General features: G+C 32.9%; 1 protein-coding gene across 1 annotated transcript in view; it reads left to right on the top strand.

The window, feature by feature from the left end:
* RYR3 (ryanodine receptor 3) overlaps window positions 1-26,774 on the top strand; it is a 182,835-nt gene that overhangs the window by 48,538 nt on the left and 107,523 nt on the right. The window contains exons 5-18 of the mRNA XM_056492742.1: window positions 128-206; window positions 2,682-2,794; window positions 3,152-3,251; window positions 5,179-5,272; window positions 7,137-7,211; window positions 8,083-8,239; window positions 13,957-14,130; window positions 17,749-17,870; window positions 19,094-19,262; window positions 20,073-20,211; window positions 21,840-21,935; window positions 22,705-22,823; window positions 25,179-25,312; window positions 25,933-26,174. Coding sequence (XP_056348717.1) covers window positions 128-206; window positions 2,682-2,794; window positions 3,152-3,251; window positions 5,179-5,272; window positions 7,137-7,211; window positions 8,083-8,239; window positions 13,957-14,130; window positions 17,749-17,870; window positions 19,094-19,262; window positions 20,073-20,211; window positions 21,840-21,935; window positions 22,705-22,823; window positions 25,179-25,312; window positions 25,933-26,174 — 1,813 coding nt within the window. The remainder of the gene's footprint in view (window positions 1-127; window positions 207-2,681; window positions 2,795-3,151; window positions 3,252-5,178; window positions 5,273-7,136; window positions 7,212-8,082; window positions 8,240-13,956; window positions 14,131-17,748; window positions 17,871-19,093; window positions 19,263-20,072; window positions 20,212-21,839; window positions 21,936-22,704; window positions 22,824-25,178; window positions 25,313-25,932; window positions 26,175-26,774) is intronic.

Raw genomic sequence — 26,774 nt, 5'->3', positions numbered from 1 at the left:
TAAAAAATTAAGCATGACAGTAAGATGAAGTAAGGTGAATGTATTAATTAATTAATGTATTAATGTATTAATGTGTGTTAATGGATACTGTTGGGGTTTTGTTTTCAATAACTTCACTATTTTGCAGTATTTGACATGTTTAACATCATCAAGATCCCAGACTGATAAACTTGCATTTGATGTGGGACTACGAGAAAATGCAGCAGGTATGGCAAGTTATTTTTGGAGGAAAATGAGTCACCCATTTCTGGTTTCAGAGGAGGCATTGAGCTTAATGTAACTGTAAGGTTATGAATGGGATCCTTGTGTGTTCATCATAAAAGACTGAAAGAAATGACTGTTAGTACTAACCACTTTCAGCACATTAAATTACTTTGTGTAAGAACGTGAGAGTCTTGCAATTAAAATGACTTAACACAACAAATGCAATAAAATGCATGATAATGGTCAAAGTAAAAAAATTCTGTTGATTGAAACAAACAAATTTGATACTTTTGCTTTGGGTGGGTTTTTTTTTGTTTGTTTGTTTTTTGTTTTTTGTTTTTTTTTTTTTGTCTTGACACTTAGGATATGGAAAAGAAGTATAGTGGTGCATCCACAATATACATTGTAACCAAGAAGTTTGCAACCTGTAGTGCAGGAAACCAGAAAACATGCAGTGCACACATTGCTAAAAGAAATAGAAATATATGCATAATATGGACAAACAAATAGTGGGACAAAGTAGGAGAGATACAACACAAACATGACATTATGAGAAAGATTTAAAATCTAATTAATGTATTTCTGGGAGTACTGCCATTACCATTACTGCTAACAGAAATATAGTAAAAAAAATTGTGATTCCATGAAAATTGATGAATAGAAAATAAACATATAAATTGATATAAACATAAATTGGTTTGCCAATGGGAGCAATATTAAATGAATTTAAAGGTGATTTAGCCACAAAGAGCCACAAATAGATTTACCTGCTGCTGTGTACATAGTGCTCATAGTTACTGGAATTGATGAGTACTCCTCAGAAAGTAATAGGTGACTCTGTAATAATCAGGCCCAGACACATATCCTGAAGGGAAAATCTAAGTACCTGTATACACACTTCATTGATGTAGAGCTCAAATAAAGAAGTACCAATTGTGTTAATATAAAACTGTGCTTTCTATTATTTTTTATTATTTTGAAAATAAATTAAAATCAAATAAACTAATTGATGATGGAGAGGCACTGGCAGCATAGGTTTTAAAGTGTTTGTAAATCATAATCTTTGAATATGTGCAGGTCACTCTCTACAAAAGTTTGTCTTTCAGTTGTTTATAGCCATACAGAAGATGGCTTTGCACAGATACTAGCAGCCTATTAGTTGGCTGTCTTTGATTGTTGCCTTAAATGGGTAGCATTTTCTTTTGGCACGTTGAGAAAAAGAATGCATATGATAAAAGGAATATGTGTGTTTAATCTCTACTAAAAGAGTTTCAGTGAAATCTATTTTTATAATTTTTAAAATTTTTTTATTATTTTTTTTTAGAATTATTGTACATATATCTGCTCTTATCTACAGGGTTTTATAACAAGTGTCTGTAGTTGTTTAGTTGGTATTTGCTTATCTGTACATACACAAGAAAACCCTTGTACACATAGGTAAGATTCAAAAAAGCTTAGTTGTGTTTCTGTTCAGAGGGCTTTGGTAACCACTGCATGCCTGGAAAGCTCATAAACGGAGTGCCATAATATCATTTCCCCTTGTCCTGCTCCCTCACCTATGAAACTGCTAATGAATCAGTTTTTGCTGCAGGAAGTATTCTTCATATAGCAGAGGGAAAAGCCACTGGCTATTCAAAATTATTCCCTTTGAAGATTTAGCATTTTACACTTGCATGGATGTAACTTCTATTTATTGTCTTCACTATAATTAGTTTCATATCCTTCAAATTTTGTTTTAGGGAAGTTTTTCATGAAATATTCTAACCAATCAAACACATTTTTGTACTTTGATTCTACCAGATTTGCCTTTTTTTTTTTTTCCACTTCGCATTGTCTGGTGTAAGTTTTATTTCAACTTATTTTATTCAAGGTCTTCTCTTTCACACTCTTCAGAGTGTAAAATTGTGAAATGAATTAGGTAATCTTCCCAGAATGTCTGTGTGTGTGTGGCTCTGTGTATTTATGTGTGTGCAGAGTAACTTGGAATGTTACATTTCATGTGTAGGAGACATTCTATGGTTGTCACCCTTAGGCTTGGCTATTTTGCAATTTTATGGTCTGTAGTGCTTGGGAAGCTGCTTCCAGGTTTGTTAAGCTATGTGATACAGAAGGTTGTGAATTAAATATGACCATTAAACAAAAGAAGAGGCAAAAGTTGATAATAAGACCAAGGTAGCTGTCAGCAATTTCCTGGCAAGGAGAACCTCCAAGGGAGAGCAGTTCTGAGCAATGTTTTGTAAACAGTCCCTGTAAAAGTACTTGAAAAGAGAAATATCATATACAGCAAAGATTATTTGACAAAAAGTTACAAGCAAAAAGAAAAACACTGAAAATGATTGAAAAGAGAAATGATGTGGTTTTATAAGGTGAATGTCTCTCAAGATAAATTTTATAATGATATTTCAAAGTTGTATAAAGATATCCTTAGATTTCTTGGGAGTTGTTGTACAACCTTGATTAGTGTCTCTGTCCTTTAGGTGAGGCATGCTGGTGGACAATACACCCTGCTTCTAAGCAAAGGTCAGAAGGAGAAAAAGTTCGAATAGGTGATGATCTTATCCTGGTCAGTGTGTCCTCTGAAAGATACCTGGTAAGTTTGTTTCTTTAGATAGTGGTCAATTGCTGGGGAAAAAAATTCTCTGGGGATATTGGGAGATTGGTTGGGATTCTTACGAAGCATTTTTTCCTAATCTAGGGAGTAATGTCTGGTTTTAATGCTTTTTAAAAAAAATTTTCTGCACTGAAAGGGTGGTAAGTATGCATGTGAGTCTCTCCTCAAAAACAAGACTACTTCCATGCCTTTTCCCCAAATTATCTAAGAATACTAATTTTAGAAGAAATCTGTATATTTACTTTATTATACATTCTATTCTTTTGATAAATTAATATACTAAATATTTTAAGTTCATCATTTTCATTTTTTCCTGTTACCATTATCTTATTTCAGCATCTCTCCTTGTCAAATGGAAATATTCAGGTGGATGCCTCCTTTATGCAGACACTATGGAATGTACATCCTATATGCTCAGGAAGCAACATTGCAGAAGGTTTGCCATTTTATTTATTTAGAGATTAATATAAATTATATTAATTTGTATGCTTTTGATTAAGAGAGAAAATAAAAAAATAAATTCCTCTCAGAATATCAAGGAAAAAATTAATGAAAATAAAGAAAAAGAGCATAGTAGAGAAGAATACTTGAAGGCAAAACAGGGAAATACAGATACATCAGCTGTATGTACTGAAGAAAAGCTAAATGAGTACTGTAACTTTAGAATAACAATGCTTTAAAAGCTGCATGAGAAATGAAGATTTAGTTTAATTTGATGGAGTAGGAGTTGCAGAATAACTGAAGCCAGAAAACTTAGATTTTTGCATACAATTTTCCTAAATACTGTTCTCCCACTAGAGATTAAACAGAAGGGAGATAAAGGTATGGGCAAAATAGAAAGCAGTTTTCTCAAAAGCTCCTGTTTCAGTCTCAGTTCTGTTTTTATGGGCATTTTCTCAATATCCCTTCTGGATGTCACAGTCATGCATCCTGATTGTCTTCTCTTATTCAGCCTAAATCCTACACCACAGGGTCAGGATTTCCTTCAGGAAATTTTGTGGCACTTCATGGTCATGTTTGAGAAGCACCACATTCTGAGGAATGTCTTGCTCTGCACTGGAAGTCTGATCCACTCAGTATCTCTCCTTATTTCAGTGCCACAGTTTGTCATTGACACTGTCATAGCAAACATAGTACTTCAAATTTGCTGTTTTCTATTCAAAGTATCATCACTCAACATTCACAAACTGCTTAAATGTATTTAAGTTAGGCTCTTTTGTATCACTTATCTGTAAAACTTATCATTTATGATATACTAATATACAATAACATAGGACAAAATGGAGCATTAAGGGAAGTGAGAGAGATTAGCACTTCCCTGGGATCAGCTGTAGTAAGTCTTGAAGAAGATGACTACCCTGGTGTTAAACTTAATTTAGTAGTCTTATTTGAATTATGGTTGAGTTTTTCTAAACCCAAATGATTTAAATCAGCATCTTATAGTGTTTCTGTGCACTGGACCATAAGAAATATGTCTCAGAGCCTTAGGTTTTCATTTTAAAGTCATATGGGGTATGGATATTCCTTGTAATATTTTCTGATTGCTTTGGCATGCTGGAGTTGGATATTTAAAAATGGCTGTCTAGGGGTGTGCCCTTATGGGTCAGAAATAGAATAGGGATCAACCCTGAAAAATACACTATGAAAATTTCCTTCTACCCTTCCTCCTTAATGTGTATTCTTCTAAAAGGCAGTAACTTCACTTACAAGGTCAGAATGGTTTGGACTAGGATCTGATGAGTCATTTTCCTACACTTCCTTTGTCTTTTCATGTTTAATGGGAGACAGAGTGCCTGGTTTTGACCTGTACTCTTTGTGTTAAATGGGTTGGAAAGTTAGCTTCCATTAAACTTTATCTTCAGAAGTGCTAAGCACTCTTCTGTCCTCTGTCTCCTGCTGCTGCTGTGCACCTTTGACTTTGACATAATGATAAATGTCAGAAGAAACCAATGAAATTATGGAACTATTTTGAATTGAGATAATTTAAACTGTATTAAGGGGAAGGAAACTATGGCATTATCTATTTGATTTGGCTTTTACCTAAAGCATTCAATTTGCAAAACAATAATTGTTTTTATTGTTTTAAAGAACTATTTAATTTTCTTTTCTGTATAGAATCCTATTTTGAGATTTAAATGTTAAAAGTTTACTTTTGTTTTGTCTTCATTTTCAGAAGAAATATATTTTTTAAAAAGGTACTAAAAATAGTATGTCAACACATTAAATTTGTTCTTGCTTAATTTCAGTTATGAGTGAAAATTAGGAAAATAGATCTTATCTGGGTCTCGAATTTTTTAAACTTTCATAAGTGTTATTTTCATAGTCAATGTTTTAGCTAATGAGTAAATGAACTTCTTTTTCAGGGTATCTTCTTGGTGGGCATGTAGTACGTTTCTTCCATGGCCATGATGAGTGCTTGACGATTCCATCTACAGATCAGAATGATTCACAGCACAAGTAAGTGATGGCATGGTTTTAATATTTCCTTCTTTCAAAAAGGAAACAAGATGTCAGTTGAATTTCTGGCTAAGTAGATAAAACAGTCTTTACAGCAGTCTTTAACTAGGCAGTGACATTGTACAAGAAGTTGAGACCTATCCTTTAGAGATGGAATGGTTGAATTGGGCCAAGGAGAAATGAAGGAGGTCAGAGAGAGTGGAAATGAATACTTAGTTTTGAGCTTAGCTAGGATTTAGAGTCTGCCAAAAGTAAAATGAGTAAGGTCAGGGGGACCAGAGAGAGAGAATGAAAATGGAGAGCTCCAGATAGTTATTGTGCATTCAGTAAATTCAGAGAATCATGTAACAGCCCAGGTTGGAAATGACCTTGAAAGATTAGAGTCTGGAAATGAAGATGATTTGGAAGTTAGGGATCTTTTTGGTTTATTTTTATTCTAGAGTACCAACATATTTTCATGCAAGAGAAGATGTGTAGGCAATATTACTACCTTTACTATGAGGAATATTTATTCTTACTCTTCTGGTGAACTAACATTTCAAAGTATTTGATAGTACACGTGTGCCCTTAAATGTGGCTCCTGAGTGGAAATGATTTGCCATGCACCAGTGTATTTCATGATTATTCCAGAATTTTATTTGTGTTGCTCAAGAAAGAGAGACCCTGAAGTGTTCTCAGTAGAAGGTGTAGAAGTACTTGCTCAGATATGAAAAAGAAAACTTCTATTTTAAAAGCTGATTTTCAGGTTCCAGAGTTGCACAACAACACTACTAAACAGCTTTTTAAATTTTTACCTGCTAGCTCTCAAAAACAGGAAAAGAATTTGATCATTTGGAAAGCCAGTTAAAATTCTGCATTTCAAAATGCTGTTTTCATTCACCTATATAATAGCTAGATTGTGACATCTTTATGCATGCATTTGCTGTATTCAGTCAAGTTTGCCAGAGTAGGAAGGCAGATTTTAAAATTCCTTGCTGCACATTTTTTCAGACACTTAAGTACAATAGAAGGGCCAGCTTCTGTGCATGTTAGGGTGGATTAGTCCTTCTCAGAGGAATAATATGTAAGAAAGTTTTTTGTCTATTGGAAGGCATCCAGACCTTTCCTATTACCCACTATATTTCCTATACTTATTATAAATGAGAAAGTTTGTACAAATTCTGGTGATTAGATGACAAGATATGAATGATTATTAAAACATTAAAAACTTGCTATGAACAGGAGTAATCCACCATAATTTTTCTTTGTTTGTATTTTATTATCAAGTAGAATATTGGTTTCTGCACTAGAATACATTACTAACCCTCACTCAACAGTTCAAGAAAACCAAATTATAGTAAAGGCTTAATCCTTTCCCTTCCTATTTTTCATTTCTCTGAATGCATTATGTGTTTTGTGAAGATTATAATACATAAATTTTGTTATCACCAAAAATTTTACCCTCTAATAACAATCGCAGAAAGCATCTGATGTTGTTTTCTTGTTATTTTCATCTGAAAATGTATATCTTTATTTTAAAATATGGTATGTATTTAATATCATTGGTAATGTAGATTAATATCTTGGGAACTGTAGGAATTACATATTTTTGTGGTTGATTAAATGACAGGAAAAATTTCCCATTCACTTTAAAGGTTAAGCATTACCAGCTCCTGAGAGAGACTATGTTAATGGAAATAATCTAATTTACTTAGGACATTTGGATTTTTTATCATAGTCTCACGGATGAGTAGACATTCTGTCCATTCAATGACATTAGTTTACTGAGAAAAAAGTAGTGAGTCATGTACAGTTTCCAGATAAGTAAGTTACAAATACTATGTAAGCACAAATAAGAAGATGGTCTTCTGAATCTTTTCTGTAGGAAAGTATTTTATGAGACTGGAGGAGCTGGCATTCGAGCAAGATCATTGTGGAGAGTAGAACCCCTTCGAATAAGGTACCCATATTTTTTTAAACTTTTTTGGTTAGCAACTTTTTTTAGCCATAGAAATTTGATTGTTACAGACCCTTAAGGCAGAATATATATTTGGCACGCTTTATGATATGTGTTAGTAGGCTCTTTGTCAAGAAAGAAAAAAACAATGTACTGTGATAGTTTTTTTTCCCCTCTCTCATATCAAAAGCAGCATTGCTTATGAGATACATGTACTTAAAGCATTGCTTCTTTCCAAAAGTAAAATGCATTCCTAGTTTTACTTGGAGTTTTATAAGCATGAGTGGAAATAAGAGCAGTATTTATTATCCCTTCTGTGTTTCTTCTTGGGTTTTTTTTGGTTTTTTAAAGATTATATCTTTCCTTTGTGATTATCTGTCTGTTATTTCCCTTCAACTGAAATTTCAATATATGTCATAAGAGTATTATATATATTGATGGCCATCTGAACTGTATGTTTGTTCTAGCCTTGGTGTGTTTGTGGTTGTGAAATTCCGTCATGACTAACACAAATGTAGGATAGTTCTGTGGAATGTTGAGTCCCCACTTCGGTTTTAAATTGTTTGTTTAGTCACTCAACTGAAATACAGTAGTTAATTTGCACATGTAGGATTTTTTATGGACACCTTATGTAACACCCTGATAAGACAGACAGAGAAACAAGAGGATGGAAGCCATACTCCTTTCCAGGGTTCCCTTTGCAAATGAATTAACAGTTTTGCATTTGATTTAATGTAAATATTGAAATCAGAACCAAAAAAAGGAACATAGATATATATATAACATATTCTATTTTCTGAACATCCTTTAAAACCTAAAGAAAAAAATTCTAGTTTTACTTACTTAAACTATTTTTGATGTCTCTTATGTTTAGCTGGAGTGGAAGTAACATCAGATGGGGGCAGCCTTTCCGTCTTCGACATATTACAACAGGAAAGTACTTGGCTCTGAATGAGGATGAAGGAGTAGTAATACTAGACAGAGAAAAGTCAGACACAGCATCTACAGCCTTTTGTTTCAGAGCATCAAAGGTAAATAAAGACAATGCAAATTTGTTCTGAATGTGGAGCACTCAAACACTAAATCTGAATGGTTTCAACAACTGTATAAATTATTTGTAATTTCTAAATTGAAGCTAGTGCTAGGGACTGTGCATTTAAGTTCAAATATAAACAACCTGTGTCAAGAATAACAATGGTTTCATAGAGGAAAAATAAGGGAGATTAATAAACTTTAGAATAAACTGAACTGTTACGAGTTTTAAAAAGCAAGATTAAAATCAAATAGAGTGCAAGATATGGTGTTTTAATATGAATACTTTAATAATTATAGATTTGTTTTAGTAGGACAGAATCTCATTAAAGTGTTACACGTTCCAGCTCTTTCTGTCATAATTTAATTCAGTTGAATTCAGTTCAGTTGCTATTCTTTATGCAGTGTGCTAATAAGAACTGAACTCAATCAAATTTTTCCTAAATGTAAGGCAAGTGTAGTCAGTGATTTTTAAACCATATGTTTTCAAATTATGCTCTTTAGTGAGCTGCTAATTGCATGTTATTAGCTTTTCATTGTTTCCAGCTGGGAAAAACATTACAAGGGAGAGACAATGAGTGATTATGGAGGTAGGCAAAATTAATAACTTTTTTTTTCCCCAGGAACTGAAAGGTTTTATATTCAATGATGATTAATTGTTTTTACATTCTTTCATGATTTTGCTTATAAATAGTTGCCATAGCTGTTGCAATGGAATTTTTATTGACTGCAAAAAGCTAAATTTTCCACATAATTCTGAATGCTATATGATTGCTAAGAAAAAAGAAATTCCAAACTGAAAAAGAATCTTTAAAATTAGTTATACACTAGATAAAATCTAACAGTAAGAGCCTTGACAAATGCTAGACTTTTATTAGCATAACAAATCAAATACTTCTTTTTAACATGTTTAAAATAATGATGTCTACTAGTGTGACTGCGTATGATATTTCATGAATTTTTATTTTAGCCAATCAAATTAATTAAAAAACCATCAGGAAATTTTCTTAGATTGCTAAGATTTATCACATAGTTTCTCATTTTTGTTCAGTGTAAAGGCTATCCACTATAAATTGTACATATGATGTTGTGCAGAGGCATTTAATACAGCTGTAATTTTTCCCCATTATTGGCAAATCATTGGTGGGTATCCCAGGAGTGCCACAGCTACTGGTTAAACATTGAGTTAAAATTCCTCTGATGTACTCACTGCCTAATTGGACAACAGCTGTCCTGCTGTTTGTCAGTATTTTAATCTATGCATATAAATCTCTACATTTTCAGTATGTCAATTTAGAGGTTATGTATGCACATTCATAAAATTATTTCTGTTACATTGAGTGAACATGCTCTGTTTTCTTACTCTTTTTGTTGAGTTGTGCCTCAAAGGCATTCTAGTGAAATTTAGTGCAGTGCTCAAAAAGACTAAGCTGAAGTACAGTAGTAATTAATTATGCAAAAGTAGTTCATGCCCACTGTGTTTATACATAATAAGGTAGTTAATGTACATTTTTATATTAAATCCAAGCTCAGTGTCTCGTCATTCTGTCTTATTTGTGCTGTCCTATACAGAAAATAATGTTTTTACCTCATGATAGGTTATGAATTTGGTACCAAGAATAAGAATTGTTATTTATTGTCTGGGCATGTAAGACCTGCACTGTCCCATGAGTGGAGACATTAGTGTTTCCAAAGGTGAGGGGAACAAGCAATGGTAACTTTTCCTGAAGAAAGAAAGGTGATGTTTGGGAAGGGAATAAACCCCAAAGATTAACCTGGACTGTAAGAAGAAAAGGACTCTTAAAGCCAAGTACTATTTGCACACTGAGGGGTGGAAAGGACCATAGATGTAATAGATAGAATAGATATATGCAGGTGTTTTATCTTAATTTCTGCATATATGTACTTGTAAACATTTTATTGCTTCATTTTCTCAATGAGGAATTCAGGGAGAATTCATGAGATCTGTCTAATATCTTCACATTCAGCTGTGTACAGATTTTTAAAAGTAGAGGGCTGGATACCTGTCTGTATATAGCACTCCTGTCCCTTAGACTAATAAAATAATTCTGATTGAGAAGGATCCTGGGGAGCCAGCCCTTTGCTCCAGGTAGTGTCAACACCAGTTCAGACCAGGCTGCTTACAATAAGCATTGCTGCTGAGTAGCCAAAAGGAAATGAAACATTTCTTCACTGTGGTATTCTTTCCAGTTTGGAAGTCAGGAAAATGGTTTTATAGAAAAAAGATATTATCTTTGCCAGAAAGCAGAGCTATGTGGATATGCAAATCCTCAAGGCTACCCTGGAGCATGTAACACATGACTTAAATAAAGTCTTATTTTCCAGCAGTTGTTATAGAGACCTTCTTGCTGAAAAAGCACCTTCATCCTCAATATTGTTATATTCCACTTCAGCAAACTCGTGTATTCCTATTCAAATTAGAGTTTTCTTTAACATGTTTTTACATAAATAAAAATAGAAGGGAACTTCTTAAAAAGTTATAGTATGTGCTAAAGTACATTATGGTGCTGATTTTAATGAAAATAACATATGTAATAAATGCCTATTTTGCTCCCTAATTGCTGCAAACTAATCTTACAAGCATCAGAAACTGATGGACCATCTCCCCGTCCAAATTGCATATTTTATTGGTTTTAATATAGAGCTTACTTTGGACCAATTTTTAAAATGTCAACCTTCATATTTTAAGGCAACAGATCTGTAATGCCTTGTGACAACAGAGACAGCAGTTTCTCTACACCAGATGGAATCCTGTTTTGAAATGGGATGTTCTCATTCCAGCACAGTACTTGGCTCAGTATGCACTGCTAAGGAGAATCTTGGGTCTGCTTACAAATTTTCTTGAGATTAAACACAGTGGAAACAAGAGAATATTTTAAAATAATTGTTTATTTCAATTTGTGTAGCCCAGAAGTGCTATTTGAAATTTCATATTTTATTTTTGTGGTGGTATGTACAAAAATTGAAGAAGTTATTAGTCTAGTCTTGGAATGTAGCATTCTGACACATTCAAAAGTCACAGATGACTCATGCAGGAGGATTTGATATCATTTAGATATTACTGCCAACATGTAGCTGTCTTAGGGACTCAACATGGTATTAGGATGTCGTAATAGTATGGTAGTAATCATAAAGTTCAATTTGGTTTTGTAATAAGATCATAGCAAAGCCTCTAAAAAAGCCTCTAAAGTCTCTTAAAGTTCATATACTTATTTTAAAGTTAATATTTTGTAATCATAATTTCTCAGTAAGCACTGCATTTCAAATGCAGTATTAAACTATTTTTTTCTACTTTTTTTTATGGGAAGAAAAAAAAAGAGGTGAAATTAAAGTAAATTTTTTTTCTTGTCTGCTGGGATGTATAAATGTATAAAGCAAGGTATACATTGTACAATGATACCAGTGGCAAGCTCTTATATCTGTAGACCTTTTAACTTTTGTTGGAGTATCTATGGCAGTACTTTTAATGCAGTAACAGTGTGCAATATCAAAAGATAAAATTTTAATCAGCACATGAAAGTTAGGTTTAGTAAGAGTTCAGCAGACAGGTTGTTTTGCCATTCTGAGGACTGTCTAAACAAGCCCTTAAACTGGCAAAAATGTTTTCCCTACTGTTTCTTCACTATTGTAAAATCTTTGTAAAGAAAGTTGAGTTTATTTGTCTGTTCACATTGCCATTCCTCATATTCCTTTTATCACGTAGGAATCTATGTTTCTTACTTTCTAATTCTTGCCCTTCCTCTAGTATATTAAACATCTTTTGAAAATATCATCTTTGACAGCTTTGCCCTCAAATTCCTTTGTTCATTCCATCTATTTTGTTTGTTTGGTTTGGGTATTTTTTGTTGTTGTTGTCGGTATTATTTTTCCTGTCCCAACTTCCAGGCCCATGAATTTTTTTCTATGACTTAATTCACAGCCTGAGGAAGTTAAACTGAGACTAGGCTGTGAAGAGAGGGTTTTAAAGGTTGAAGAATTTGGATATTTTACTGTTAAGATATGTACAAATATCTTGATAAGAGAGGGTTTTTTTCCCCTTCTCCCCCAGTAATCTTTATCTGACTAGACTTTTCAGCTGTTATAAAATACACTTTGCACACTGCGATCAAATTACTTGGCTGAAATCCTAGAGAAGCCGGACAGAGCACAAAGAGAAAAACACGGTGAAGAGGAATTTGTGCTGTGTTCCTCGAAGTGAAAACAGCTTTCAGACTCCTGAAATAACTCTAAAAGTTTATTTCTGAAATGAAAAAACAAGGGTTTTTTAAGTATGTTTAGTGCTGCCAAAAATTATCAGTATCACTCAATATTTTTCAAAAAAGTAACTTAATTAGGATTGCTTCTCACCACACAATGATTTGTTTCTCTGAAATTTTCATTGATGCTTGATTGTTGATGCAGACACATTTGAAGAAAAAATTTTTAATCTTCAGGTTACTGTGTGAAGACAAATAATCAGTTGCTGACAGTTAGCAAATTTGTTCTATTTTATTGTATTTTTCACTTAATGTCCTTGCTGCAAATGTGTATTCACATAATTCATCTTTTTCTGTGTGTGACAGAGCAGTTCATGCAAATATGATGTGACATGTTTTCCCCATAGTCTTGACATTGAAATGGTATCTCCAAGGAATGTCTTGTAATTTCATTCAACTTCATCTTGGTCTTAAAATGTTAGCTGTTTCAATTGAAAATGTTGTTGAAATGTGACGTTAAATTTCATATAAATAAAAGCAGATTAGCATAGATATAATGCAATTCTTGTTTATTCCACAGATGTTGGACATTATATAACCTGTGATGAAATAAAAAACCTTGTTACACATATAAAACTGGCACAATCACATGTAACCATAACCTGCTATTGCAATGTTTGCAGCATAATTCTGTTCTTATTCCTGAATTAATTTTTTAAAGGACACCTACTTTATTTCAAAGTGCTGAAGCCTTAAAATCCCCAGTTGTAAATGAAGAATAAGGGGATTGAAAAATAAATTTGGCTTAAAAAATGAATGTTCCAGCCAAGCACTGAGCAATGTCTTTAAAGAGGTTTGAAAGAATCCAAATCTTACAAAGTGGATAAATAAAAACTTTATTTATATAATAAATGGCAAAAATTGAGAAATGTAAAAGTAAAGCAAATATAAAAGCCAAATTCTATTTCTAAAATAATTAGTTTTTTCTTTTTTGGTGGTTTTTCAATACAGAGGCATAATTCTAAGCAAAGTGTGTTCCTGTATATACAAATTATAAACATAAAACTATTTCACATAAAATTATTTTAACTACTATGCAAAAAAGGTTTATCTTTTTCATGTCTAAGCTAAAATTCAGAAATTTTGGCTACATACATTTCTACAGACTGTTAAACTGAAACTTTTCTTATATCAGTAACTCCATTACTGAATAAGATAAACATCTGAAGATTTTTTTGTATTAATCCACTGTGATGGATTTGACTTGATTTTTCTTGCTTCAGTGAAAAAGATGTTTCAGATTTGAAATTATTTTTAATCACAGTCTGAAAGATTTATTGGATAGAAGCTGAAGTTATGTGAATTGAAACTGAGCTGCATCTTAACAGCATAAGTAGCATAAATATTGTTCAGTATTGTAATATGTATCCGTGTAGAATTCAATGCTTTATCTTATTCCAATACAGAAATTAAATATCAACTTTATTTTACCTACTTAGGAGCTGAAAGAAAAGCAAGAATCTAGTCTCAAGCGAGATATTGATGGAATGGGTGCCCCAGAAATAAAGTATGGAGATTCAATCTGTTTTGTCCAACATGTGGCCACTGCCTTATGGTTGACTTACAAAGCACAGGATGCTAAATCAGCACGTTTAGGTCCCTTGAAAAGAAAGGTAATGTTTGGGGGTTTTTAATAACTTGTGAAATCAATTTGTAGGTTTAATTGTTTTGTGTTCTTATATTGAAAATGTGAGTATTTCACTCTGAAAATTAAAACAGTGATGGATATCAATGTAACAATGTAACTGAAGAAAAGCTTTATCATTAAGAAATTCCCCATTAGGATAATTGTTTAAAATCTAAATTCAACTGTTGTAACTGGTGGAAACTTATAAGTCATCTAACATTCATTGGTGCTTCAGATTTTTTTAAATTAAGTATATTATGTGAAATGGCAATTAAATTTATCCCTTAAGAAATGGCCTTAGAAAATAATCAAGTTTTTAAAGGGATATTAGAGAATAATTTCTTCCCAAAATGTTAGATGCAATTGTGATGTGATATCAAGTAGGTCTTTCTTTCAGCCTTTTGATTTTAGGGTATGATTATATTCTTAAATAGTGGTGTATAAGCTGTTTATCTTCAAATTTTATGTGTATATTTCATCCAGTACTAAGGGGTTTAGTACTAGCTTCACATAACTTCGTCATTACCAAAGGATTCCTTTATTCTCTATTTGTAGATTTTTACTACTTGAATCCATTGTTAGAACATGAGAAATAAAAAATAAAAAGTCCATTACTGAGAAGAAACTGTAATTCTTCTTTAGTTACTTGCACACATGTACATTCATAAGAGAATACCCATACACAAGCACTGTCGTACAGAGCAATGAGGTTGTCATCACACTTCCTAGGCACAATCACATTTATTCATACACAGCAGACATGGTCATCATCAGTGGGCAGCCCAGCCTCTTCACTGCTCACCAACCTGGCTGATCAGAGAATTTCTTTAAATGTCATTCATTCAGTATTTTCTTAATAAAAAAATTAAACCACACAATCACAGCCTCTTCCGTTCCCATGCCACAACTGGCTATGTCCTGGACCTTGGAGGGTCCACTTTTACTTCTTGAAAAGGCAGTGTGTGGATTCTTCCTCTGTATTCAATGAAGAATTTTACAGTAGCTTCCTGAGGTGTTTAGTATTTTGTTTCTCCAATTTTCTGCTCAGCAGCAAGGGACTAAAAGAACCTCCATAATTGCCTGTCACTTTTATTCTCCTTTGAAACTATTTCCTTCATGTTCAAAGACTTCAAATCTTTTGTTGCACTCTCACCTGGAGAATTCTGTCTTGTTAAGTGCCTTCAAACAGAAGAAAATCCAAACCTTCTAGCTTCATGCAGTTGACATTCCTGTGGAGGCAAGAAATAGATTTTCATACCCTGCAATACTAGGCTATAATCTTGTGAGCAATTTGAGATATATATCCATTTAAATTTCATATAAAATAATATTTTCTACATTAGAACTGAAGTCATTGCTTGGTATTCATCCTCTGCCATCACTGTGTCAGGTGATTTTTCTCTTTCATTCACTGTACTTCTGAAGCTGGCCTGCAGTTTTTGTAACATGATCCATTAGCCCTAGGAAGACTGAAAAATACCTTGCAAGAGGCAAAGTATGTTTTTCTGACATAACCTAGCTATTATCACTCTCAGCTTTGAGTAAAGCTATAGAGAAGAGAAAGCAGCTGTGAGATTAGTTCTGTTATAAAATACTAAAAATTCCAAGTAAAAATTTTTTGTTGTTTGGTGTAGTTACATGTATCCAATTACTATATAACAAGTAAGGAAGGAAAATCACTTTTGAGGCTTTTGTTGCATGTTTTCTGCCAGAATTTTTATTTGTTGTCTCTCTCTGAGATTGTGGTAAACAAATATTCAAGATTTGCCAGGTAATGATGATTACATTAATATTCTTGTCAACATCTCTCCACCATCCAGTGAGTGATGGATGTCTATCTTTTCAGTTTGAGAGCTTACTTTTGTGCAAGCTATGAACTCCTGCAGAGCTCCAAAATGCTAGAGCTCAGGGAACAGAAAAACATGTGCTGTATGATTTGGATTCCTCTGGAGTGTTGGTCAGTGCCTTGCTGTACTTCAATAAGCAAGGCAGTGCCAAATGCCCATTTTTATATGCAGAGAAGTATTTTATTTGAGAAATTGATGTAGCCAGTGCTGGATGCTTCTGCCTGTGATGGACTTACTGGAATTCTAAATAGCACTTTCCTGTCATTGTGATGTTTCTGGGTGATTTATTTGAGGTGTGGGCTGTTGGTTGTTTTTCTGGTTTGTTTTTTTGTTTTGTTTTTTTCTGTTTTGGTCAGAGAAATATTAAAGATTAGGTCCTTCTAAAAGACTTTTCTCTCACCCACACTGCATATTTAGGGAGAAGAGTACATATCAGCTTTACAATAATGAAGATGTAATTATTTCACCAGGCATGACAGCTTTAATACCCTATCTGCCAAATGTTTTCATTCCTGTAGCTCCAAGATCTGGAGCTACATACAATGGCCTGAGGAAACATTATTTTGTTTGTCAAATGTTTTCTTACCAGTTTTGTGATGGGAAGAGCAGATCTTAGCTTACTCTTCAGTTTAGAGACCTCAAGACCTTCTCCATGGAAACAGTGATATTTAAGCTTGCAAAGTCACCCACTGGGTAATTCTATATAAAGAAGCATCTGAAAAAAGAGGAAATATGACAAAAATTTTAAAAAGTCTCCTTTAAGAAAATATTATTAATGTAATAATTCAAAAATCCCTTCCCAGTCTTCTCCATCCATATTTCTGTGGATTCTGCTGTCCACATAAACTCAGCAGGTGATATTTGTCTCTTTTAAAAGCTCTACCTCAGCATGTTTGAAGGAACAGAGCACATGTGTAGTGTAGATTCTGCCAAGCATAGAAAACATCACTTTCCAGTGCTTTGACACACCTATATGCTATAGTATGTACAAAAGCTGTTGGTAAATAACTTCCCATTTGTGGCAGCAACCACTTGTATAATGTTATTTGTTTCTTTGTTAACTATTCATGCCCTCAGAATTACTCTGCTTTTTTTTTTTTTTTTTTTGGTGGAGAATTCAGTATACTGCCTCCTGGAAAAAAAGCAGGATAACTCACATTTACTTCTTAAAAAATTGCTGTAGGATTCTAATGACTCAAAATGACCAAGCCTTGTTGTTGTGACACTTAAAAGTGATGCTAGCTTTGTGTGTTTTTTCAAAGTGAAAGATTAAAATCCCACAAAAGAATCTCTGTTATTGCTTGAAGTTCATATGATGTTCATATATGGTTTGGATAAGAATAGAACATATTGTGTAGAAATAGTTAAATGAATCAGAAGTTGCTCATAAACACTTCAGCTTGATTTTTCTTGCCAATTGTCTTAAAGCATAAATCCTTTCATAAATGCTGCCTAAGAAAGTGAAGCTCCTCCTTCCCTGAGAGCTAGAATATAGAAAAATGACACTTCTTGTTACAATTTGAAAATGTTTTTTAAGAGTATCTTTTTAATGAGTTCTGGATTATATTGATGAACTTCAATGTATGTGAGACTGAAAAACTTGTAGTTATTTAATGGGTGTCTAGATAAAGCAGTTAACAAATCTGTATATATGCAAATTACGTTTTTCGGTGCAGTATTGAAATATGTAAAAAAAGTATTTAAAAGCAAAAAGGGATTTATAAGTAACTATTGTGATAATTACTGACTTCCAATAGGTTATATTACACCAAGAAGGTCATATGGATGATGGTCTGACATTACAAAGATGCCAGCGTGAAGAATCCCAGGCTGCTCGAATCATTCGCAATACTACAAGCTTATTCAGCCACTTTATAAGGTAGTTGTTACCTGTTTTTAAAGTATTCTGAAATCATAAGAATTTCTCTAAGAGAATCCTTATGTCCTGCTTTTAAATACTTGAATTTAGAAGCTATTAAAAATATATTTTTACTGACTTAAATTTGCGATTTTGATTAGTAATACCATTAAATAAATAGAACCGTTTATGTGAGATTATTTTTGTCAGATCTAATACCTTGAAGCCAGAGGCAAGATGAATTATAATTCAGGTAGAAGAAAACATGCTAACTGATCTTAGCCTAACTCTATTAGTGAGTATTCAATGATACCTAGAACTTTGTGTAATTAAATCTATAAGAATATATTTTGCAGTGAAGAAACTATTTTTCATAGCACTTGGCAGAAGTTTTAATTATGAAGATGAAGTGTTCACCCTGTAATATTTGATGTAATAATTGATGAAAAAATAAAGAAAAATGAGTTTGTAATTAAATATTTGCCCACCATATGAGCCTGTGTTTAAAACATTATTAATTCAGTATCTCAAGAACATTCACCACTCCTTTGTATTTCTTGGGCTGAGGATGTAAGGCAGAGCCACCTTTGTCAGCAGTCAGTGCCTGCTAGATGATACTATTTATAGTAGTCAAGCTATGGAAAAGTGGGTTATCATTCAAGATTAAGAAATTACTTGAACAGAAAAAGACGTTATTTTACTGACAACAGAGGTTCCTTGAAATGCTTTATATTTTAAAATACCACTCTTCTTTATTTACTATATGGAATAAATACAGAAGATTCTAATTCATTGTTAGGACTACCTGTACTTTTGTGCTCTTTTTCCAGACGACTGTGGGTGTATAACTTCAGTAACTGCTACTGTTATTGCACATCACACCTATAACTTAAATTGGATTTAAAGTGTCTAAGCAAAATCAATTACTGTAGAAAATAAACTTTCATCTCTTTTTCTTCTTTTTGCTGAATTACATTGTTTCTTCTTCCATTTTTTAATTTTGTTTTAAACATTCTCTCTGTTTATATTAGCACAGAAAGGGAAATACAATTCCAGGTCAGGAAGCTCTTAGTGCTGGACACCCAAATAATAGATGTTTGAATGATGTTCAGTACGGATCATCTTCCTATATTCACATGTCATACATCTAACAAGACTTGATTTAGATACCAAAAGAGAATACATAATACTGTAAATTACAGGGGGAAAATGATTAATGCTGCTAGTCTTGATGTTTTCCATAGTGGAAACAACAGAGCACTATCATCCACGGCCCTGCCTGTTGAGGAGATGGCTCAGACTCTGCAAGACCTGATCACTTACTTCCAGCTTCCCGAGGAAGACCTGCAACATGAAGATAAGCAAAATAAACTTCGCTCACTCAAAAACAGACAAAATCTATTCAAAGAAGAGGTACAGAGAAAGGGATTTTTGTATTATCTTAAGTGTATTTTCTCACAAACTGTGAGAAAAATCTAGATGTATGCAAATTATCATCTAGATATATGCATTTGATCTATAATGCAATGTTCCTAGCTTATATATATATATATATATATATATATATATATATATATATATATAAAAGCACAAGCCACACACTCTGTAAGAAAATTAGATCTTAATACCTCTGATCATCTTTAAATGGATCTTATTTTACAAGATTTTTCTTTTTCTCTCTGTGAAGTTATACAACCTGGATACTCCAAATTAATAATAAAACTCGTGTCCAACATAATGGATGTTATTTCTGACATCTCTTCTGCCCTGTGAATCTGCCTGTAACATTTTACTTCTAGAAAATCTAAGAATGACTGTTTCAGAGAAGGATATGTATTAGATAATTGTGGAATTTCTCCTCTCTGGAAATGGAATAACTACATTTTTGTAGAAATATTAGACATAATTTATCTTGCTTTTAGACGTTTTAATTGCTTGCAGGTTTTTAATATCATTTGAGTGTGTAATCAATGTGAAGTTACAAATATCTTGCAGTATTTAAAATTCTTTGGTTTACAGATATTTCATTGGATAGTAATATTTCCATTTTACACAGAAAACCACATATCTGAGTCATTTAAGCACAATTGGTTTGTTGTTTGAGATTTTCCTAATTGAAGATAATGCAACCTTCCAGTTTATATAGGAAGAAGTATTTAAAAAAAACAATGTCCAAAGCTTTTTCATGTACAGTTCACTTTTCTCTCTGTCCTATGTGTTTAGGGAATGCTGGCACTAGTCCTAAACTGCATTGATCGCTTAAATGACTACAACAGCGCAGCTCATTTTGCAGGAATTGCAAGAGAAGAACATGGTGGTACGTCATGGAAAGAAATTTTGAATCTCCTTTACAAATTGTTAGGTAAGTTCTTCAAAAACTTAACTTCAAAAAAACTTAACTTTAAAAAAACCAAACAATCCAGAATATGTATGCTTGGTATCCTACCTGCTGTTCCACCACCAAAGAATACTTTATTTAAATATCGTTCAGTTTATTATGTAAATTACAGAATTTCTTTTGTATAGTTACTGCTATTTATCACAGAGAAAAATGTTTATTGAGCAATTATAGATCAGAAAATTATATCTCAGCTATGAAAAAGATCTGTGAAGCATGCCAAAATCTTTTTTTTTAAATTTAAATGTACCCGTGATATGCAAACAGAGGTGAGTTATTATTTTAAAAATTAGAAAAACTGGAAAACAATATTCTTATATGAAACTGAAGAAAAGTCTTAAAGCAGTAGACAGGTCTGCTTAACCCATGTTTGTCACTTGAGGCTTAGATTTAAATGTTAATAAAAATAATTACATAAAAAAGAAATATTTTTTTCAATATCAATGTCAGATTTTCTAGAGCACTGTTATTCAAGAACAAACTGTTTCTGTGTTGTAAAATAACCAAAATTACAGAACAGGAAAAGTACATATATGCATATTCTTAACATTTCTTATTTGATACCTAGTTTGCATTAGTTCTCATTTAGGAGAATCTTGTATTCTCATGGAGATTAAATACATTTTTTTCATTACAAAGGAAGGTAGTTATGATCCATAGTGAAATAAAAAAGTTGAGACTTCACAAGAATATAAGAAACCAAGGGAAGTGCTTTGAAGCGTGAGGTTATTCACGCAGAACAGACATGCAGGTGCTTCTGATGAAATGTCATTGCCTTAGAAACTAGAATGCTACCACTGGCTGCATTTTACTACAGTCTTAGGGGTCTAAAGAAAAACAGGATGAAAAGAAACTCTCTTTAGTACTATCTGGATTTTTTCATATTTTAATCTTGGTTTTTCTCTGAAGGTACATTTTGAACATGTTTGTTCTGATGTAATTATTGTGCTTCATAATAAAAATAATTGACAGTTGTATACAAAAGGTGGTTTTTTGTTAGTTTCCCCCCTATGATCTATGATTTCTAGAAGGAAGAAATCCAACAGTATTGCTTGAAAGGCTTGAATGTTGATGAATTTTCAAAGTGCAGTCTGCACTACTGAAAGACTGAAAGCTATGCCTTCTACAACACTGTAATCAGAAAGCAGAACTAAACATCAATATTCCTAATCTGCACTTGACTTCAAACATCTGCATATGGTCTTCCCCCACTTGATAAGAAGAAATAAAAAAAGGAATGTTTAGCCCCATGATCATGATCTTGCTTGGCATCAAGCAAGGGTGCTGGATAGCTTCTATTTAAATTTAGCAACAAAGCAGAGCATAAACAAAACACATTTTTTGCTGAGGTTTTTGTTTATCCAGTCAACTCCCTTCAACTTAAAAAACTACATAGTCCTTAGAAATTATGTCAGTAGCTGATACTCAAAGTAATGAAAATCTCAATTCTCTATTACAGTAACATATATGGACTTGCCTGTTCATTGTTTCGTGGAGTTACTCTAAAAATTGTGTTAAAATACATATGATAAACATTGTTGATTTAAAATGGAAATCTCCAGTTATAAAAAAACCTTGTGGTTTTTTTTCAGCTGCTCTCATTCGTGGCAACAGAAACAACTGTGCTCAATTTTCCTGTAACCTTGATTGGCTAATCAGTAAATTGGACAGATTAGAATCTTCCTCAGGTAAGACTCATTTTTACAATGTAAATTAACTATCAGTCAACACTTATTTTATATTATTGACAGAACAGTTTCCCTTGAAGCCAACACATATTAGAAAACAAATACACTCTTGGGGTTTGGTGGGGTTTTTTTGTTTGTTTGTTTGTTTGTTTGTTTTGGGTTTTTTGGGGGGGTGTTTGTTTGTCTGTTATTTTGTTGGTTGATTTATTTTGGTTTTTTGTTTGTTTTTTGTTTTTTTTTAATTGAGAAAAGTAATGTATTTTAAAGAGACATTAATATGACTTTTTTTTGCTTCAATACATTTGTTATGTGGAATACTACATTCAGCCAGTGCTGAATGTGACTCTGATGAATTAAGGGTCAAGGTGTCAAGAGAGGTGTACCATGAAATAATACATATTTGTGGCATGCACATAAACCTCATATAGATATAGCTTTTTTTTTTTTACAGTGAAGTATTCAACCAAATACTGATATACAATACAGTGCACCCTATTTAAACTTTTACCTCTTCCATTGAAAAGAAGGAGCTGAACTTGCAAATTTCTCAAGTGGTTTTAGAGTTGTGGCTATATTCAAAAGAAAAGAGAAATTAACATTTTTATTATGCATTTATTCTTAATGTACCATGTTCATATAATTACTCCTTAGAAGTGGTTTGATTCTCCTTTCAGACCAGAGAAAACATCTTGTAAGATACTCATTTACTGAGCTTTTAGGTTGTATTCAGTGGTGCAGATGATTTAATGACAGCATTGTTTTCATATAGGTATTTTGGAAGTGTTGCACTGCATCTTGATTGAAAGCCCAGAAGCTTTAAATCTAATATCTGAGGAACACATCAAATCCATTATTTCACTGTTGGATAAACATGGGCGCAATTACAAGGTTTGGAAAAACTAAGGATGTAATGTTAATCTTACAATAATTTGTCGGGGGGAAAAAAGATGAGAAGTGTCTACATGCTTCTAGTATCTTTAAGAGAATAAAATAACCTTAAAGTATATCTGCAAATTTCCTTTGTGGAGATTAAAAGAATGTATAATCTATAATTGCTTTTCAGCAATTTTCAAATATCAACAATTTGTATGAGAAGTAAACATTTGACATATTTGTAACTAGTCAGAACATTGGATTTGATGAAAAAATGAAGTATTCTGGTGGCTGTAAGAAAGTGGGCAGAGTAGCTTGCTTTGTGATTCAGGGCTCTGGAGAAGTAGTGGACTACCTTTGCATCCACAGATATAGAGAACTTTATCCTGCAAAGTCATTCCTAACTTGAGTAACAATAATAGTAGCAGAAAAGAAAAAAATAAATTGAGAAATCAGAAAAATAATCCAAATATCTGAAAACACAGGTGTTCTGAAGAAAGAAAAAAACCCTGAGTTTCCAGAAGATATACTGGATGAAATTAATTTAGACATCAATATGCAATTTATTATGATAGAAGAAAGTGAAAAGAGTTTCTGGCTGCGACCAGGATGACACCACAACACAGACGAAGATATAGGTTTTTGTGTGATTTTCTGATGTGAGTTTCCTTCCTCAATTAAAATTTTATTTGAAAGACTGATAACCTCGAGGAAGAACAGAGAAAGTTTTAGTGAGCTGAAATTACCTTCCCTTGTTAATCAATAATACAGAGAACCTAACCAACTACAGATACAGTAAAGGAGAAATTAATTTTAAAGCATGGTTAAGGAGTATTTTTACCTCTTAGCAAGATTACTGTGTTATGCCAGTCACCTAGAACCTTTTGTCTGAAACATCTCAATGTAGATCTTACAGGGAGAACTTAGAGCAGAAACAGAAAATGTACCCAGGAGAATAATTATACTGGGTAATGGATTTGTTAATTTTCATTTGTAGTGTCTTTGACTATACCTCAGCAAGTAATGAAGAGTGGAAAAAATGAATTTATTTCACAAACAGTATATCTTGTTCTCCTGCTAGATTAGAAATTCTGTTGAGATTTAGGAAATAAGAAAAATAATGAGAAAATAGTCCTGGAAATTACTGAGTTGAAGAACCTTTTGAACTAAAAGCCTTCTGTCAGAAATACAGTCAGAAAATTCACTGAGATTATTTAAACAGCTTACATGTGAAGTCAGAGTTGCTGGTAGTCATTAATGTTACTAAGATGCTTTACAGCTGAGTACTGCTGGTTCTTTAAATAATTAACTTTATTCTTCTGCTCGATGGTTTCTGCCCAATAGCAGAGGTGGTAGAAAGGGAAATGCATGGGCTGGGACATAGAAAAATGTTTAAGCAAATATATTAGCTTAAACAGTATAAGCTGTTAATGGTGGGTGTATGTGAAATTCACTCGTCAGACAACAGGAGTAGCTAAAATGAATTTTATATTCTACTGTTTCTGGAGTTGTACAATAATAATAATAGCATAATCAATGGTGTGAAGATGTGTCTTTGGTTGTGGAGGTGGTGTGTAGCAATTTAGACCCCTTGGGCTCATTGCTCAAAGACTGTTTGTCAGAGGTCAAGTACACATTGAACACTTTGTTTTATTGTGGAAATGTGCAGCTTTGTTCCTCAACATTAAGCAGCATTATGTTGTTGTGTTCTCTCTTCCAAAACCTCCTGCTCCAGTACTCAGAAGGAATGATATAAATCTTTTTCAATTTTCATACTCAAGCAAAAACAAAAAAAAAAGCAGTTTGAAGTTTTAGAATAACATCTTTCTGAAATTTTGCTTTGCTTTATAGGGAACTTTTAAAGCATTTTTCATTTTATGGATAAATGGATTATTTCTTAAATGGAAAACATTCTTTCCAGAAGAGACTCATAAGAAGTCAGATCATTGCCTTTGAGAATTATCCACTAATTTTGCACAGGAAGTTTTTTTAGTCTGCAGAAAATTTATCAAGGAATTTAATTTTATATTCAAATTTTAAATGAGATTTAGTTAAAAAGTCTTAAGGAATTGACATACAGCTGTTTTAACTTTGTTTTTTTCTGATCAAAATGAGACTAAGGAATCTTAAAGGAAGGTTTTTGATGCACTCTCAAGCCCTGTGCTCTGATTTTATGTTCCACAAATGTTTGATATCCTCTATCAGTAGTACAGACTACACTTGGTCCAAAACATGTGAAAAGTATATAGAAAACCATAATGTATATTATATCCCTTCCTTTAGGCCTATTCTGAATGTAAATTAAGCTGATAACTAGTAGTGTATGCTCCTAGCTGCCCTTTCCTTACTTATTCTGATTTTTCTTTCAAGGTTCTCGATGTGCTCTGCTCTCTCTGCGTCTGTAATGGAGTCGCAGTCCGTGCCAATCAAAATTTGATCTGTGACAATTTACTGCCTAGAAGAGACTTACTTTTGCAAACACGTTTGATTAATGATGTGACAAGGTATAGTGATATGTTTTACTGTTATATTAGAAAAGACTGAATTTCCATATCTTCAATAATTAATTGGTTAAAAGACTGTAACCTAAGAAATGTCCCAAAGCTTTCAATATTGAGAAACACACCTTAGGAAGTGATAATGTATTAACTTCTGTGAAAAAACATTTTTACTGACAATATGGCATTTTTATGGAACCTGGGATCAAATACAAATTGCTAATTCATAATCAGAGCTATTCTAAAATGGATACATGAAAGTTTCTTGTTTCTGAGTCAAAACAGGCCACACAGTATGTAAACATACTCTGAAGTACTTGTGTGTTTTAAGATGGACTTGATTTCCTGGCAACCTCACTCCTCACTTTTTTGATTTTGGGAAATGATCTTGTCAATTCTCTTTTGACTGTAAGTTTTTCAAAGCATGGAACCTCTACCTTAGAAGATTATTCTACAGCAGCTTTATTAATTTATACAAAGTGGTTAATTTTTTAAAATATTTTAAAAGAAGTGTGGTTATCTACACTTGTATCATACTTGTAAAGTGAATTTGACAATTATGCAGCAATATAATTCCTATGTCACACTTTATGTTTACACTAACTGGCTTACATTTTCTTTCTTAGCATAAGACCAAACATATTTTTGGGTGTTGCTGAGGGCTCTGCACAATACAAGAAGTGGTACTTTGAGTTAATAATTGATCAGGTTGATCCATTCTTGACGGCAGAACCCACCCACTTACGAGTTGGATGGGCCTCTACTTCAGGTTATGCCCCCTATCCTGGAGGTGGAGAAGGATGGGGAGGCAATGGTGTTGGTGATGACCTCTACTCTTTTGGGTTTGATGGCCTTCATCTGTGGTCTGGTGAGTACTTTATGAGCTACCACATCTACCTGCCTTTACCTTCCATTTCTTTGTATATACAGCATGCTATTTTTCAGTGAGCTACATTCTCATGAAGTTATTCAGAAGCTCGAATCAGACTTCTTGACTGAGATGTTAGGCAATATTGAATTATACCAATAAGGCTTTTTAGCAGATTGCTTCTGTTTTCATGATTTTGATCACAGAATAGCATTTTCCAGATCTAGATCAATACTGACTTAATTCTATCTGTCCAAAATCAATGGATGTATTGATATCAGATAAATTAATTCTATACAAATTGACATTTGCCCTATTATTTTACTTTGAATCTACAGTTGAAGGAATATGACAGTTATTTTCAAACATGCTGAAAGATCCAACAAATTGAATTAAAATTTGAATAGTTTTGTAAAAGTTTTGTCAATAAAAAGTAATGATTGCTATGCTAGTGCCAACTTCATTATTTTAGTCCTTGTGTCCAGAGTCTTTAATTATGAACTAGCACATTATTTTTTCTTCCAGATTTCTTATGCATGCACAGCAAATGATGGTTATTTTTAGCTTGTTCAATTTGTGGCATATGTTTTAATGTGCAAT

The sequence above is a fragment of the Oenanthe melanoleuca genome, chromosome 5 (assembly GCF_029582105.1).
Source record: "Oenanthe melanoleuca isolate GR-GAL-2019-014 chromosome 5, OMel1.0, whole genome shotgun sequence".
NCBI classification, from domain to species: Eukaryota; Metazoa; Chordata; class Aves; order Passeriformes; family Muscicapidae; genus Oenanthe; species Oenanthe melanoleuca.
Note: the sequence above shows the minus strand (reverse complement) of the source record. Positions and strands in the feature narration are given on the sequence as shown.